The sequence below is a fragment of the Convolutriloba macropyga genome, chromosome 7, assembly GCF_964194025.1.
Source record: "Convolutriloba macropyga chromosome 7, txConMacr16.3, whole genome shotgun sequence".
Taxonomy (NCBI): domain Eukaryota; kingdom Metazoa; phylum Xenacoelomorpha; order Acoela; family Convolutidae; genus Convolutriloba; species Convolutriloba macropyga.
This window is the reverse complement of record NC_134474.1, coordinates 51,991,510-52,007,000: the sequence shown is the minus strand read 5'-3', so window position 1 is coordinate 52,007,000 and position 15,491 is coordinate 51,991,510. Positions and strand designations below refer to the sequence as shown.

The 15,491-nt window shown below is 37.0% G+C and overlaps 1 protein-coding gene across 1 annotated transcript in view; it reads left to right on the top strand.

Moving 5' to 3' along the window:
* LOC142343147 (26S proteasome non-ATPase regulatory subunit 7-like) overlaps positions 1-13,455 on the top strand; it is a 392,943-nt gene extending 379,488 nt beyond the window's left edge. Inside the window, exons 2-7 of the mRNA XM_075394841.1 lie at positions 1-15; positions 86-178; positions 237-334; positions 501-677; positions 7,068-7,212; positions 12,902-13,455. The exon at positions 1-15 is cut by the window's left edge and continues 221 nt beyond it. Of these exons, the coding sequence (XP_075250956.1) occupies positions 1-15; positions 86-178; positions 237-334; positions 501-677; positions 7,068-7,212; positions 12,902-13,254 (881 nt within the window). The 3' untranslated portion in view covers positions 13,255-13,455. The remainder of the gene's footprint in view (positions 16-85; positions 179-236; positions 335-500; positions 678-7,067; positions 7,213-12,901) is intronic.
* The last annotated feature ends 2,036 nt before the right edge of the window (positions 13,456-15,491 follow it).

Below are 15,491 nucleotides of genomic sequence, written 5' to 3'. Positions count from 1 at the left end.
CGAACAGCTTTGCAAGTTTGTAGCCGGTTTCAATTCCGTTGAGAAAAGACATCAAGGTATTTTCCCTATGATTAATTATTTTCAGTACCATTTGAGGAAGATGCAAAAGATGCTGCCGTGTGGTTCATGGACCACGACTACCTTGAATCAATGTACGCTATGTTCAAAAAAGTGAACGGTAAGTTGTACAATCTAATATACTTTGTTGCATCTGAGTTATGGACGAATTGTTTCAGCCAAGGAGAAAATAGTGGGATGGTATCACACGGGACCTAAACTGAAGAACAACGATATAAATATCAACGAGCTGATTAGGAAATATAACCCCAATGCAGTAAGTAGAATGTATACACTTTTGATTCAACTGCCGAAGTTCTCATAAAACCTTGACCTGTTATGGAAGACAGATGTACCTTCACTGGAAAAAATCAGAATAGGCTTGAATTATACCGGACTTTGCAACATTTTTCTCTGGCGTGTGAGTACGACGTTATTTGAAGGTTTTAATCGTGATTGACACGCGCGATCACAGCGGATCCGATTCTGTGGATACTGAGTTGCATGGCCTTCCGACCAATTGCTACACGATGGTTGAAGAAGTGCACGATGATGGCACTCCAACGTGCAAAACTTTTGAGCACCTTCCGAGTGAGATTGGAGCAGAAGAAGCGGAAGAGGCTAGTATTATTTTTTTGTTTATACTGAGCTCAGCGAGCAACCGCGTAATATTCTGCCATGAAATTCAAAACTCACGAAGCAATAGGTAGGATAGTAATTACTGCTGATTTTGGGATAGCTGGCCGGAGCTGTTTTTTGGCTTTCTCGTCGTTTTACAATTCAAAAGTCTTTGAATTTATTGGGGGCGATGTCTTTGTTAATTGCTCTTGAACGAAGTTCATTGCAATTACTGTAAACGTGTTAGTCTTTTATGCAAATTTTTCGCTTGACCGTTTTTGCGCTCTTCTAGAACATTCTTTGACTTCTCAAGTGACTTTTCCACGCTTTCATTCTTCATTTTTGAGTGATCTCTATTGCTCTCGCTCCGAAGTAAAGCCTATTGCTAATATAAAAGCAACAGGGAAGACAGGTTGTATGACAGATGAAGATTGTAAGCCCGGGAAGTCTTGCAACCCCAGGAAGATTTGCGTACGACGTCGAGGAGCTGCAATCAAGCGACAGTTTGGATGCATGGAAGACTCCGATTGTGATGAGGGATCATTTTGCAGCGATTTGAAAATTTGCGTAATTGAGGAAAGAACGTAGAGAAGCACCCCCTTACAAAAACTTTGAACTAAAATTTGGGTAACTAAGTGTATACAGTTAAATTCCTGATTATTCTGAAGGCATGTAAACTTTAACCTTTCGGTTATATTATTAATTTACATGTTTGGGAAAAAAATTGGTTGCAGCGTAGCGACAATAAGGGCCTGATATCCGAGTAGGCAGTGCTTCTGGTTAGGGATCGGGAGGTCAATGGTTCGAATCCCGGTGTGGTCAAATGTTTTTCCACCCGTCTATCGTTGGCGAGCGATTCTTCCGACATTAGTGGGTTAATGTTTAAGATCTGATCACATTTTAATTGCGGTTTTTTCAGGAAGCACTATTTGTTCAGGCGGTGTTTTGACCTACAAGCGAAAGTGAGTGAAATTGCTATGTGAGCTGATTTTGCTGACCGATTCTTTGATCATGCGCTGCGTTTAATGAATGACTTTTTGACTTTGAAAAGCAGTTTTTGAGTGAATGGCACATATAGATTGCCGTTTTTCGTCTAAGTGGCCCAATTTTTTTGCTTTTAATTTGGTTTCTTGTAAAAATAAAGTTTATTTGATACTATATTGAAATGTCAACCTCGGAAATTGATGCCACAGTGTTTTGCAGAGCCTGAAAATGCGTTTCAAGTTCAAAATTGGCACATATTTCTTGACTTTTTGTTAATTTTAGGCTTTTTTTTTATTAATTTCTTCATTTTTGGATCTTTTAACCGTCTTTTTGTCAAAAATCAGTTGATATGGCAACTTCTCTGTGATTATTCGTATACTCAACGCCTCTTTCTACTCGATGTAATTTTGTTTCATAAAATTGTACATATGCTAATCCGATTTTGGTAGTTTTTTGCCGATATTTGTCAGTTTTTTTGTGTGTATTTTGGTTGTAATTGCTAGAAATAGTCTTTTTGTGCAACATGAGAGACTTTATTTCGTTTCAATGAAAATTCAGTCTTTTTTTGGTGTTAAGTTTTTGAAAAACAGTTAAAACTTTTTCATAAATACAGTCTTAAAAGTTTTTTGACCATTTTTTTTGCAAAATGTTTCAATGTTTCGTATTTATGAATTCTGAACAATGAAATGTATTCGTTTTTCTTGAATTTTTAAAATTGATTTCTAACTTTCAAAAATCAAGAATGTTTTTTTGTTACGGTGTTCTTTACATTGTGCCCATATTCTTCACATTCTAATTTCTATCATTATCTTTGTCCTGGCACCTACATTTATTTTCGGTATATTGATTTTTTCAGTTGTTAAAAATGAATGATTTCAGCTTTTTCTTAGATTTTCGTCATTTCTTTGGTTTGCCATTCATTTTGTTCAACATAAGGCAGTACTGAGAGTTTGATAGCAGTCCTTTTCCGAAATTTCCACTTATGACTATTTACGGCTATTTTCTTCCGGCCTTGGTATTAATTTAAACGATTTTTTGCCTTTGAATATTCTTCTGCTTATGTATTTTCTATGATGAATTTAATTTTTGAATTAGTTTGAAATCATTTTGTCTAGCAAATGTACAACAAAGAACAAGCCAAATTTGGTTTTTGTCCTAATTGCAGTGATAATAAGTGTAATTATAGGTGTTTTCTGATTCTTAAATTTGAGCTTTCTTTTTTCAAAAGATTTAACTTAGTTTAACTTAAGATTATTATCTGCCGTTTGCTTTCGCGATCTTTTTCAGATTAGAATCATGAATTATTTGAGGGCAATTGATAACGTTGTCAGCTTTTTCAGACTATCATTTTAGACTTCCGCTGCAAATGCGGTTTCGTTAGTGAAGTTTTGACGCTTCGAGTCGCTTCCGGAATTCTTCCGGCTATTTTTAATTTGTCTCCATCGATGCTTCTTGCGACCTGACATCTTGGAATTGACTTTTTCTATTTCAGTGATTTCTACTGCTTTGTAGTTAAAATTTGGGTTCGTGACGTCAACTGCTCTGCTTTAGGTCAATTGCGTGACTTACTCAATTCAAAAATTGATTTCTGAACTGACTTAATGAAGTTTAAACTTTGAACATTTACTAGTTAAAGGTCAATAGTGTGCATCTAAGTAGTGCCAAACGTATTTGCCCTAATTCTCGAGTATTAGAGTTATGAGATTTTGATTAATTTAGAGCGTGTGTCTCATAAAACTGACAGTACGAATCTAACCCAAAAAGTCTAATGGTCTATTAAAGGACTGGTGGTCAATCTGTCTATCTTATTAATAGCCGCACAGCGATAGCTGGGGCTATTATTGGCCTTCTCTTGGTTATTTCGTCTTCAAGATTTTTGTTATGACCATATGTCGTCACAACCACTTCAAATCTGCTTTTTGTTCATTCGTTCATGTAATTTCAACTGAAGTGCGTGCGTGACGTCATTTTTTGCTCTTAGTGGAGCGAGTTTTTTTGTTCATTTGCGGAAAAAGTTTTTTGGTCTCACTTGACTTACATCACTCTCAAAAATAACTTCCTCATTTTGAAGGTCAAATGGCTGTGTGGCACTCTAAATGAAGGCTATTTGAGAGTAGCTAATAGAGGCAGCAAAAACTTATACAGACATCAGCCTTTAATGAAAAGACGAATTTTTGGTCTGTCTGTTTTACTGTTTTTTTAGACTGCAGATCTACAAAGCTATTGTGGCTATTTTCTGACAATCTGCCAGCTATATTTTCTTTAGTTGTTTCAACTCATGGAAGGCCACAAGCGTTTATCGCGTCTATTTTCCGGCAATCTGCCGGTCATGCTTTTTTTCGATGATATTTCTTACCTCTAGATCTTGGAACGAATTTTAGTCTACGGCACTTTGATAGTGCATTCATTAAATGTCTTTGTTTCTGACGTGCGATTGTTTTTTCAAAGTTCTATGCATACTAATCCAATTTGGTCGGTTTTGTGTCCATTTTTTGTGTTTTCGCTGGATTTGCTTGAATAATTATCTTTTGAAACGTCAAAAATCCTACGTTCTTGCTAATAGTAATTCAATTATATTTTAGGGTTAGGTGCTCTGAATGCAATAAAATTTTTTGATATTGCAATTTTCAGTATTTTGGCATTTTTGACAATTTTTTTGAAATCATCAAGTTCTTTTCCAATGATTTGTTTTGACATGAGGGTGGCCATCGAAATTTATTGAACCTGCAATGTTGAATAATGAAGGCCGCAGGTGCGAGTTTTTGAGACTGTTTGTTTTTTGACAATTATTGAAAATTATTTTTTGACAATTTTTATTAAATTAAGTTTTCTGAGCTTTTGTCCCAAATTTATATTTCTCGTTAGTGGTTTTTTGTTCTCGCTAGCGGCATTTTGACATTGATTTTCTGTTTTTTTGTTTTCTTTATCTGATTTTTTTAGAAATGGTTTTTCCAATTCACTCATAGTCCGTTCTAGGTCTAATTTTTTGTTTAGTCAATGAAAATTCCTTGAATTGTACGTCAGGACTTGTCCTGCTATGTTTTTTTGTTTCGTCGCCTGACGCTATTTTTTTCGTTTTACATTTAACACAGCAAAGCTGAAAAAGTCAAATTTTCTGAATGACTTCTTCCTCTCATTAACGGCATTTGCGCGCGTGACGTCATTTCTCACTCGCTTTAGCAAACGTTTTTAGGTTATTTGCGTGATTAGATTTTGATCATACGTGACTTACCTCACTCAATAAAATGGCTTTTGCACTTTAAAACTTAAGTTTAATTTGAATTTGTTTAAGGTCAAAGGAACTCATATGTGCAGTAAAGGTCCCTAATAAGAGGCTTCTGCGGAATGAATTTTAACAAGCTTTATTAATTTATCGCTGAATGTTTTTTACCTAGTTTTTTGAGCGGCGTCGATTTTTTTTTCAATTTAGATCTTTACCTGTTTCTATCTCTATTACATGGCACGCAGGTCTATTCTTTTGCAGCTATACCGGCAATCTGCGGGCTATTTTATGCAATTTTTCGCTTGACCAATTTTTCGGCTGGCTCATTTGACTTTTCGTCCCGCAGAAACGGGATAGAGATGTAGCGCTTAGTGGGCATTAAGCTCTCTTAAAACCTTTCAGCTCACTAGCCTCCAAGTATGCGATTCACAGAATCTGTTTTGGAGACTTATACTTATGTTTCTTTTTATCCCTATCAGAATATTGCTTTTTACAAGATTTTCGAGGGAGGTTGTTTACCTGTCCCTGATGAACAGAATCGAAAGCTTTCACAATCTCCGAAAGCAAGAGTTTTTTCTCTTTCTTGCATTCTGTGATTTGTTTCTTATCGCACTCTGGATTGCAATCTTTGGTTTCCTTACGTACCTTTCATTTCTTGTACTTTTGTGGTAAATTTTTCAGTGCTCTGAAGAAAACTTTAAAAATTGGTCTGTTGTTTTATTGATTTCAGCAGGTCAGGCGTTTCTTGACTTTTATGAAGCTTTTCCGCATTTCATTCCTCTTATGTCACATTTTATCTCAACCAGAGTTGGAGATGCTCCTGCTTTGCTGGCATGTTTGCTGCTTTTTATGCCAAACCAAGTGATTCGATAGCTGCACAGGGCTTCTTTAAGTGCCCTCTAATCACTTCTTGTGCCATCGAAAATTTTCAATTTGTTGTTGATCGCCCTGGATTTGCAATCTGACGTAGTAAACTAATGAGTTAAACTCATTTTAAAGCTGAGCTGGTCTTCAGACTATTTGTATGTTTTTGAAAAGATACTGCTCATGCGCTGTCTTCGGTTCGTGGGTGTTGTTGTGAAGAATACCCTGATTTCTGTAACTCTTTTTACTACGGCCTCAGGATTTATCTTTTTCTGACACCGCAGTTTTTCTGAATTCACGCGCTCGATCGGTATTCCGCTTGTCTCTAACGACCCTCACAAACCAGTATTTGAGAAAACTTCACTGGTTGCCTGTGATCAAGAGATATAATTTCAAAATTGCATTGATTTGAAACGTACTGTATCATCCTTTCTATTCAAAATTTCTATTCATCTGTCGAAGCTCTTTCAACGCACCTGTTGTGATACTCGACAACATTACGTTTACAATTTTGTCAAAGCTATCCAGCTTAAATAATAATATTAATAGCGGCCTCAGCTTCTCAGCCCCTATTATAGCGCTCCTATTTTGTTACAATTCAAAGAGTTTGAATTGTATTGGGGCGCTGTCTTTTTTAAAGATCTGTTCGCACATTTTCATGATTTTTGAAGTCAAATTGGATTTGTGATTTTGGTCACACCGAAACAGGAAGTGGAGCGAAAAAGCGAGTGGTTTCACGCCGAGCGCAACTGTTGTTAAAAACAGGATCTTTTCCGTTTGTGCCCCCCCCCCCCCAGTACGTTATGCGCCCCCCAGTTACAGAGCACGTGCCATTACATAGTAAATCACTATGTAAAAATATTGCACGTGCGTCTGGGGGTTGCAAATAATATGCGCCCACTAAGCTGGGGGGGGGGCACAAACGGAAAAGATCCAAAAAACATTACCACCCGGTTGTTATCATCCTCTCGTTGTTATTGAACTACTTGGCTTCGCCTCGGAGTTTGATAACTTCTCGATTATGATAACAACCCTTTAGTAATATTCATTATTGGACAGTATACGTAGTAGCTATCATTATTGGATAGTTGAGGTAACAGGCAGCTGTATTATTGGTTGTTGACCTAGTGTTGATGACCAGTCTTGTTCGTAGAAACTGCTGTGTTAACGGATACAATAATCACGCACATCTGTAAATTAACAATACTTTGTATATCAGTTATGGACCTGCTGGTGTAGTTTCAATAACTTGGGCTCTCGTTTGCCATTTTTAGAATTGCAAGTTGTTATCAATTAAGGAGAGGTATGTGTTTTTCAATAGGTGGGAGTGGAGCACCTGTTGCGAGACATTAGGCAGAAGATGCACGGAACCCTCTCCCAGCGTGTCACATTCCAGGTGGGGGGACTAAAGGGACTCTCAAAGAACCTCAAGGACATCGAACACTACCTGGATGCCGTCGTCAAAGGTCAGCACCCATGTCAACTCTTATTGCATTCAGTAGCTTAGGTAGCTCGCTGTTGCCGCTGCAGCCTCCAAGTATTTAATAGTTTCTGTGAAGTATCTCGGTGTTATTGAATGAGAAACCGTTCAAACCTTTGTCAAGCTTAAAGATAGTTATTTTTTTATAGCTGCGAAGCTGTAAACTGAGCGGAGCTATTTTGCGGTGCTCTTGGTTTTTTTGCAATTCAAAGAATTTGAATTGTATTGGGGCGCTGTCTTTTTTAAAGATCTGTTCACACATTTTCATGATTTTTGAAGTCAAATTGGAGTAGTGATTTTGGTCACGCCGAAACAGGAAGTGGAGCGAAAAAGCGAGTGGTTTTACGGTGTGAAATTTTTTCGCTCTAATTTTAAAGTAGGGTGAGAAATCGGTGTTTGAACAAAAATTCGCTTTCTCGCTAGTGGTTTTTTGTTCACATGCGGCAATTTCACTTTGATTTTTAATAGCCGCCCTCATCTTCTCAGCCGGCTATTATAGCGCTCCTATTTTTTTTTACTTCGTCGAATAAAAAAATGTTTCGCTTTACCTCATTTTGCCGCTTTTTCAACATTTTGCGTGATATCTTTTTGACTTCTCTAGGCTAGTTTCTCTCTTCTCTCATTCTTCTAAAAGTGATTTTGAACATCAGTTGCTCAGTAAAGCAATTCAAAATGAACAGAGTCAGTATAAAAAATTGAAGTCAGAAGTAGAAACGAGATAAACCTATAAAGCCCAATTTTAGATGCCCGCTATTTGAACGTCGTTCCTATAAGTCTTAGTTACCATCTGTAATGCTTATTGGTATTGATAGTAGCCCCTGTAGCCTGTCTCTAAGAAACAGAAGTACGTTATGTTCAACTACGAAATGCCATTAAAATAAATTGGACTTAAAAAATGTTTTTGTACAAAAATCTTTTTTTTTCAATATCTTCTATTTTTTCAATCTCAATCATGCTTATTGGAATCAACGGCGGCTATTTTCCTGCTATCTGCCGGGTATGTTTACTGTTTTTCGATTTTTTTATTGCATTTTTTCCAAATGGTTTTCCCAATTCACTCATAGTCCGTTCTAGGTCTAATTTTTTGTTAAGTCAATGAAAATCCCTTGAATTGTACGTCAGGACTTGTCCTGCTATGTGTTTTTGTTTCGTCGTCTGACGCTTTTTTTCGTTTTACATTTGTTCACACAGCAAAGCTGAAAAAGTCAAATTTTCTGAATGACTTCTCCCTCTCATTAACGGCATTTGCGCGCGTGACGTCATTTCTCACTCGCTTTAGCAAAAGTTTTTAGGTTATTTGCTTGATTAGATTTTGATCATACGTGACTTACCTCACTCAATAAAATGACTTTTGCACTTTAAAACTTAAGTTTAATTTGAATTTGTTTAAGGTCAAAGGAACTCATATGTGCTGTAAAGGTCCCTAATAAGAGGCTTCTGCGAATGAATTTTAACAAGCTTTTTTAATTTATCGTTAAATGTTTTACCTAGTTTTTTGAGCGGCATCAATTTTTTTTCAATTTAGATCTGTATCTGTTTCTATCTCTATCTCTTATATGGCCCGCAGGTCTATTCTTTCGCAGCTATTCCGGCAATCTGCCGGCTATGTTCGTAATCTGTGGCGGTGTTTCTTGAGCATGTTGATAGCTACAATTTACACTTTTGAAAGATGGCTTGAGATAGTATGGACAGCACTGTTTCCACTACAACTTGTTGTCCAACACAACTTGTAACTCCCTGCGTGCGAGATCATACCGTCTATAATACTTTTCTCTGATTATATTAGTTTATTAGAGGCGATCGAACAAATGTTGATTGTAAACGTTTGTCTTTTTACGACTCGAAGAGGAGTATTGGTATTACACAGGTCTTTTTTAGCTGAAGCAATTTTGTTCATGACTTCAATTTTGACTTCACCTTTTGAACATTTACCTCTGTTTTGAACGTTGACTTTAACAGCAGCTTAGTAACCAATGTATACTAATTAGAACTGCTGGTAATATTCAAGTTGAAAAGCTCATTTTGAGAATTGTTGATCCCATATAAGTCCCTCATACCCCCCCACACACCTGCGTACTCCACCAACCTACCCCCTAACACCTACTTACCATCCCCACCTCCCCCTACGCCTACCTAACTCCCGCACCTCCTACAAAGTACCTACCTAACCCCTCCCCCTCTTTGAGTCGTTTCTAGTATTCTACTGGCTGTTTTTTATGCAACATTTCTGCGTGACCGTTTTTGCGCTTTTGTTTTATAACATCCTTCGATTTCGCAAGTGACGTTTTCACGCGTGTCTTCATTTTTGAGTGATCTCAATTGTGTGAACTCCGAATTAAAGTTTGTTGCTAAAACTCATGGGATTGCAGCATAGGGTCTAACCGCACTAACCGAATGATTAATGCTTCTGTCGAGGATTCTAGAGGTCCGGGGTTCAAATCCCTACGTGGTAGGGTTTTTGTACTCATAAAAAATTTAAGCTACAGCCCCGGATTTAAAATGCCCACTTGTTTGAGAGCAATTTTTCCGACGTTAGTCGGTTTATATTCAACTAATTGCTCTCAAACGAAGTTTGTAGTGTTTATATTGGTCCTGCTGTCTTCATGCATTTTTTTAACTTGTCCTTGCTGTTTTGTGCTCCTAAATTCTTAAACGTCAGGTCAAAGTTGTGCAAAAATATATTTTAAGGGTATTTATGTACCCCTGCGGCTGGAGCACGCTGCAATCATTATGCAAGCTTGTTTTGTGAGACCAATTTGCCCAACGTTTGTCGCTTATGCTTCTTCTTTTTTTGTTCTTTCATTTTTTTGTTTTTTTATTTTTATCTATCATTTTCTTTTATATTGCTTTTTGTTTGTTCAATGTTTTGTTGTTTCATTATTTGGGATTTTTTGCTTTTCTTTCCACTTTTTTGCATTCATTCTTGTCAATTGCTCTTGTTAAAGTTTGAAGCAATTATTGTAAAAGCGTCTTTTTTATGTAAAATTTGCCCTGACCGTTTTCTACGAGATTCTTCCTAGTACACTTCTTGAGTGACCTTTTCACTGTTTGATTTTTCTGAATGATTTCAATTGCGAGCATTCAGAAATTAAGTCTGTTGCTAAAATATAACCGATTGCGAGAGATGACAGTGTATGGCCTTTGTAGCCGAATGATTACTCTCCACGACTCTCATCCGTGAGGTCGTGGGTTAGAACCCCTCCCTTGTCAGAAGTTTTGCATCATTAAAGGTTTTCTAGCCTATGGGCCCTTCTAAATTGTTTGCCTCGACAGTTGTTCGAAAGCAATTCGTCCAACGTTAGTCGTTTTTTGTTTAATAACCGCGCTCAGCCAGCTATTATAGTGCTTCTATTTTTCTGCAATTCAAAGAATTTGAATTGTATTGGGGCGCTGTCTTTTTTGAAAGATCTGTTCACACGTTTTCATGATTTTTGAGGTTAACTTGGAGTAGTGATTTTGGTCACGCCGAAACACGAATTGGAGCGAAAAAGCGGGTCCTTTCGCGGCGTGAAATTTTTTAATTTGAATTTTCAAGTGCAGCAAGAAAGGTGTTTGAACAAAACGTATCGTTCTCTATTTTGATTGTTTTTTCAAATGCGGCAATTTGTATTTTGATAATAGACACGAAGCGATAGTTGGGGCTATTAATGGACTCTTGGTTTTTATTTCGTTTCATTACGAAAGATTTTTATTCCGATCATGTGACGTCACAATCACTTCGAACCTGCTTCTTGTTCATTCGTTCATAAATTTTCGACTGAATTGCGTCCGTGACGTCATTTTTCACTCTTATTAGTTCATTTGTTCATTCGTGATAATTTTTGGTCACGCGTGACTTACCTCAATCTCAAAAATGACTTCCTTGCTCTCTAATTGACTTTTCTTTACTTAATTCAATGAAATGAGTCCAAGTTAGTGTGTCACTCTAATTGAAGAGGTTATTTATGAGCACCTAAAAAGAACAGGCAATAAGTTATAAAATTTCTTAATCAAAATTTAACGTATCCTCTTGGAATCAAATGAAAACTGATAAACCAATAAAACCAGGGCACCAAGACTTAATGTTTGAAGACAAGGTGCGTTATGAAATGAAAGTCTCTTAGAGCATACTACTAATTAATATTAGTATTCAGCTTTTTAATTTAGAGGCCGAATGCGCCATATTTGTCGAGTTAAAGAAACTGCATAGCAAATAACAATTTTTGGCACTTAGAATTAGGCTGTAGTTTTCTTTAACAGCTTCAATCCCAACGGTGGTTCCTTTCCTTTAATTTGCCGGCAACGTTGAATACCTTGATTTCTGATAGTTAAAATCTGGTAACGGTTGCGGAGTTTCAACTGACAAAGGTTTATCAAAAATTTAAATTTGATTGATATTTCATGATCAATGTAGACACTGCGCCTAATTTCTCCAGATGATATTTGAGTTTTGAGCAGGTTCCTTGTTAATGGCTGCAGTAATGTTAGCTGAACAGAGCTTTTAAGGACCTTTTCCTTAGTTTTTTAAACAATTCAAAGTGTTTGATTTGTATTTGTGTGCTGTCTTTTTAATAAGATCTGTTCACACATTTGATGATTTTTGAGGTAAAATCGGAGGGGTGATTCTGGTCCCGGCGAGACAGGATTGGAGCGAAAAAGCGAGTGGTTTTGCGGCTTGTGTTTTTTCTAAGTTCTGAGATCTTGAAAGCGTTTTTTGAACAAAAGTACGCTTTTTCATAATGGTGTTTTGTCCACGTGCGGCATGTTGACTTCTGTTTTGTAACCGTTGCTTCAATTTTTTTCGCTTAGTTTTTAGTAGATGTTTACCAAATCCATTACTAGTCAGTTTTAGGTCTAGTTTTTTAATTAATGAAAGTTGTAGTTGAGGACTTGTCCTGTTATATATTTTTTTCATTTTGTCATCAACATTTTTGTACAACCGTATTTTGAAGTAAGCGTCTTATTCAATAATTCATGCAATTTATAATTGAATTTCGTGCGTGACGTCTTTTTGCGCGCTTGTTGGATTGAGCTCGTTCATGAATATTTTTTCACTCGTGACTTTTCGTTACTTTTCGCTCTTGACTTTTGCTTACTTTAATGGGAGGATTTTAAATATAATCAGGATATCTCGCTTTATATGAAGGTAATTTTAGGGCAGCTTTACAATGGAAAGAGTCATTTGAAGACATAACACCAATAGTAGAAAAACGAAATTTTTTCTCTAATTTTTGACTGCGGTATCAGGTTACGAATCTATCGCAGCTTTTTTGGCAAGCTCTCAGCTGTGTTTAACTGAAACGCTCGTGATTGCGCACTGTGGTCGTTGCAATTTTTTCCATATTAAAGCTCAGGATGTAGCTGCGTTCATTATGGCCTAACGTGATTTGGAGCGAGTGTTAGAGAACTGTTAGTATCGGGTATGCGTGATCAGCTACTGGTTACTATTCAGAAATACGTGCGGATATCGCGACCACATCCGCTGCTCGCCCAACGGAATTTTTCACGTTCTGGTTCGGCTTTTGTATTTGATACAATAAAGTATATGAGGCGTGCGTGATCTCTAATTCAATCACTTCCATTGATTTATTGCTCAAATGTTTGTTCTCAATTTGTTTTAAGGAAGTTGTTAAGACAAGAGAGAAGTTTGATAGTGATGTTATGTAAATGTGTAATCATATTGGTGTAATCGTCAGGTGAGCTCCCGATCCACCACCAGATTGTGTATGAGCTACAGAATGTCCTCAATCTACTACCAGATGTGAACTTTGGTGAGTTCGTGAAGAGTTACGAAGTGCAAACTAATGACGAAATGGCAGTGGTGTACCTGGGAACTGTGATTAGAACTATCGTGGCCTTGCACAACCTCCTCAATAACAAAATACACAATCGCCAGTTAGAAGAAAGCAAAAAGGAGGAGTCCAAAAGGGCAAAAGACGAGAAAGATAAGGAGAAGTCAGCCAGTGGAGACAAAAAGGAAGATTCCCAAAAATCAGATAAGGAAAAGGAAAAATCACAAAGCAGTGGTTCGTCTTCGACTAAAAAGTGATGGACTGTTTGACCTGAAGAGATGTTACTCACCTCACTTGACTTCAATTTGTTTTTGTCCTGAATTTTATTGTAAGAGCCTTAATGAAGATGTAAATGACTATGGTGGTTGACATTAATGTGATTATTTTGAGCCAATCTTTAGATTATTGCGTGGATGATGAATCACATTACAGGTTTGTAAATTTATTATTTAGTGCGAGAGTTTTTTTTCTAAAAAATATTGGGTTTCCGCAAATTCATGTATTACATACCCCAAAACTTCATTTTGCTTGGATTATGCGTTAACTGTGAGAACTGCAAGATATTGAATCAATCCCTGTTTAATAAAGTAAATAACAACAAGCCAATTCGGTAGATTAAAATTGTTGACATTTGGTTAAAAATGTTAAAACGTGGTCTAAAATACATCGACAGTCCTACCTAACATCATGGCTCCTTAAACAGCATGAACACAAACGCTACAAGAAACAGCTTTTTACCCAATATGCGGACGCAAGGTCTGGAAATTGTTAAAAAATCAGATAGCTTTCGGTCTTTTAACAGACCAAAAAGTGTCACTGGAAAGCGTCAGAGCAACCAATACCATTCTTCCTGTTTAAGTATTTTCAATAAGCTCATCGGTTTTAACATCTTGTGTTCCATTAGAATAAAGCAGTTGTGAATAGATAAAAAGATCCGAATGCAAATCTGTTCAAGAAAACGAACTGGAGGTACTGGCGATTGATCAGCATATTGTCCGGAATTAAAACCATTTGAAAAGTTGCAGACAATTTGGAAGATGAGTTTCTAATTGCTCTTGAACAAAGTTCATGGCAATTATTGTAAACGTGTTCGTCTTTTTTATACAAATTTTTCGCTGGACCATTTTGCGCTTTTCTTCTAGAACATTCTTTGACTTCTCAAGTGAGTTTTTCACGCTTTCGTTCTTCATTGTTGTGTGATCTCTATTGCTCTCACTCCGAAGTAAAGCTAGTTGCTAATATAAAGTTGGTTGCAGCATAGCAAAAATTAGGGCGAAATAGCACAGTCGGCAGTGCATATGGTTATGAAGAGGGAGGTCAATGGTTGGAATCCCGGAAGGGTCAAATGTTTTTCCACCCGCCTGTCGTTTGAGAGCGATTCTTAAACCGACATTAGTCGGTTTATGTTTAAAATAGATAGATAACTGCCCTTTGCAAATTTTGTGTAATTAATTGCTCTCGAACGAAGTTGGAAGCAATTATTCTGAACGTGTATGTCTTTTTATGTGTGTTCTAGAACACTTTCAATTTCACTTCTCGAGTGACTTTTTCACGCTTGACTTGAATTTTTTGAGTGATTTGAATTGTGTGCATTTCGAAATTTAGCATGTTGCTCAAATAATACCTATTTTTGGCGGAGACCGTACATTGCCCGTGTAGCGCAGTGGTTATTCTAGAGACCTAAAAAAATCGAGAACTAAGTATTGATTGCCTCACGGTTTTTAATCTCTCTCAAACGGAGTTTGTAGCAATTATATTAGTCCTGTCTTATGCAATTTTTGCTTGACAGTTTTTTCGTCTGGCCCTTTGACTTTTCGTCCTCAAAAACGGCATAAACAGGTAACGGACGGATGGCGTTGAGGGGTCTTTGAGCATTCTTCCCAACCTTACGCTACCCGCCCAACTCTGCCTCCCCACCACTCCGCTCACCACCTCATGTTAGCTTCTCTTCGAAGCTGGGTACTACCGAAGCCAACCGCTCTTCGGTCGTTTGAGATCAATTCGCCCGACGTTCGTCGATTTTGTTCAAGTCGTTTTTTTGCAACCTAAAGTAGTAAAATGTTCTTTCACTTGTCGAATCACTTCTTCTTTCACGAAAGCAATGCAATTAATATGTTAGCCCTTTTGATATAACACTCGGGTTGGTTTCCCAAGCACTCACTAAATCCAAAGCTCAATTCTGACAGCTTTTGACTCCACTACCTGACAAAAATTTTATTTTTTTTTTGGAGGAAATAGTAAGAATTAGTCGAAAGAAAAACCTGAAAGCTTGTTGCTGACCAGAGAAATGCAAACTTGTTGCTGAGTGCAGACGGCTATGAGCTCAATAAACAGCATTAGAAAAAAAGTTTAATTAACAATATTTGTAAGAAATTAATAAACGTCTTGTTGTAAATCAATTTTGCTCGTTTTATTGCTAACAAAAACAATTGCGAAGTCTAATTTCAACCAAATTTTAAAATTATAAGCAGCAATTGCTTTTGTTAGCAATGAA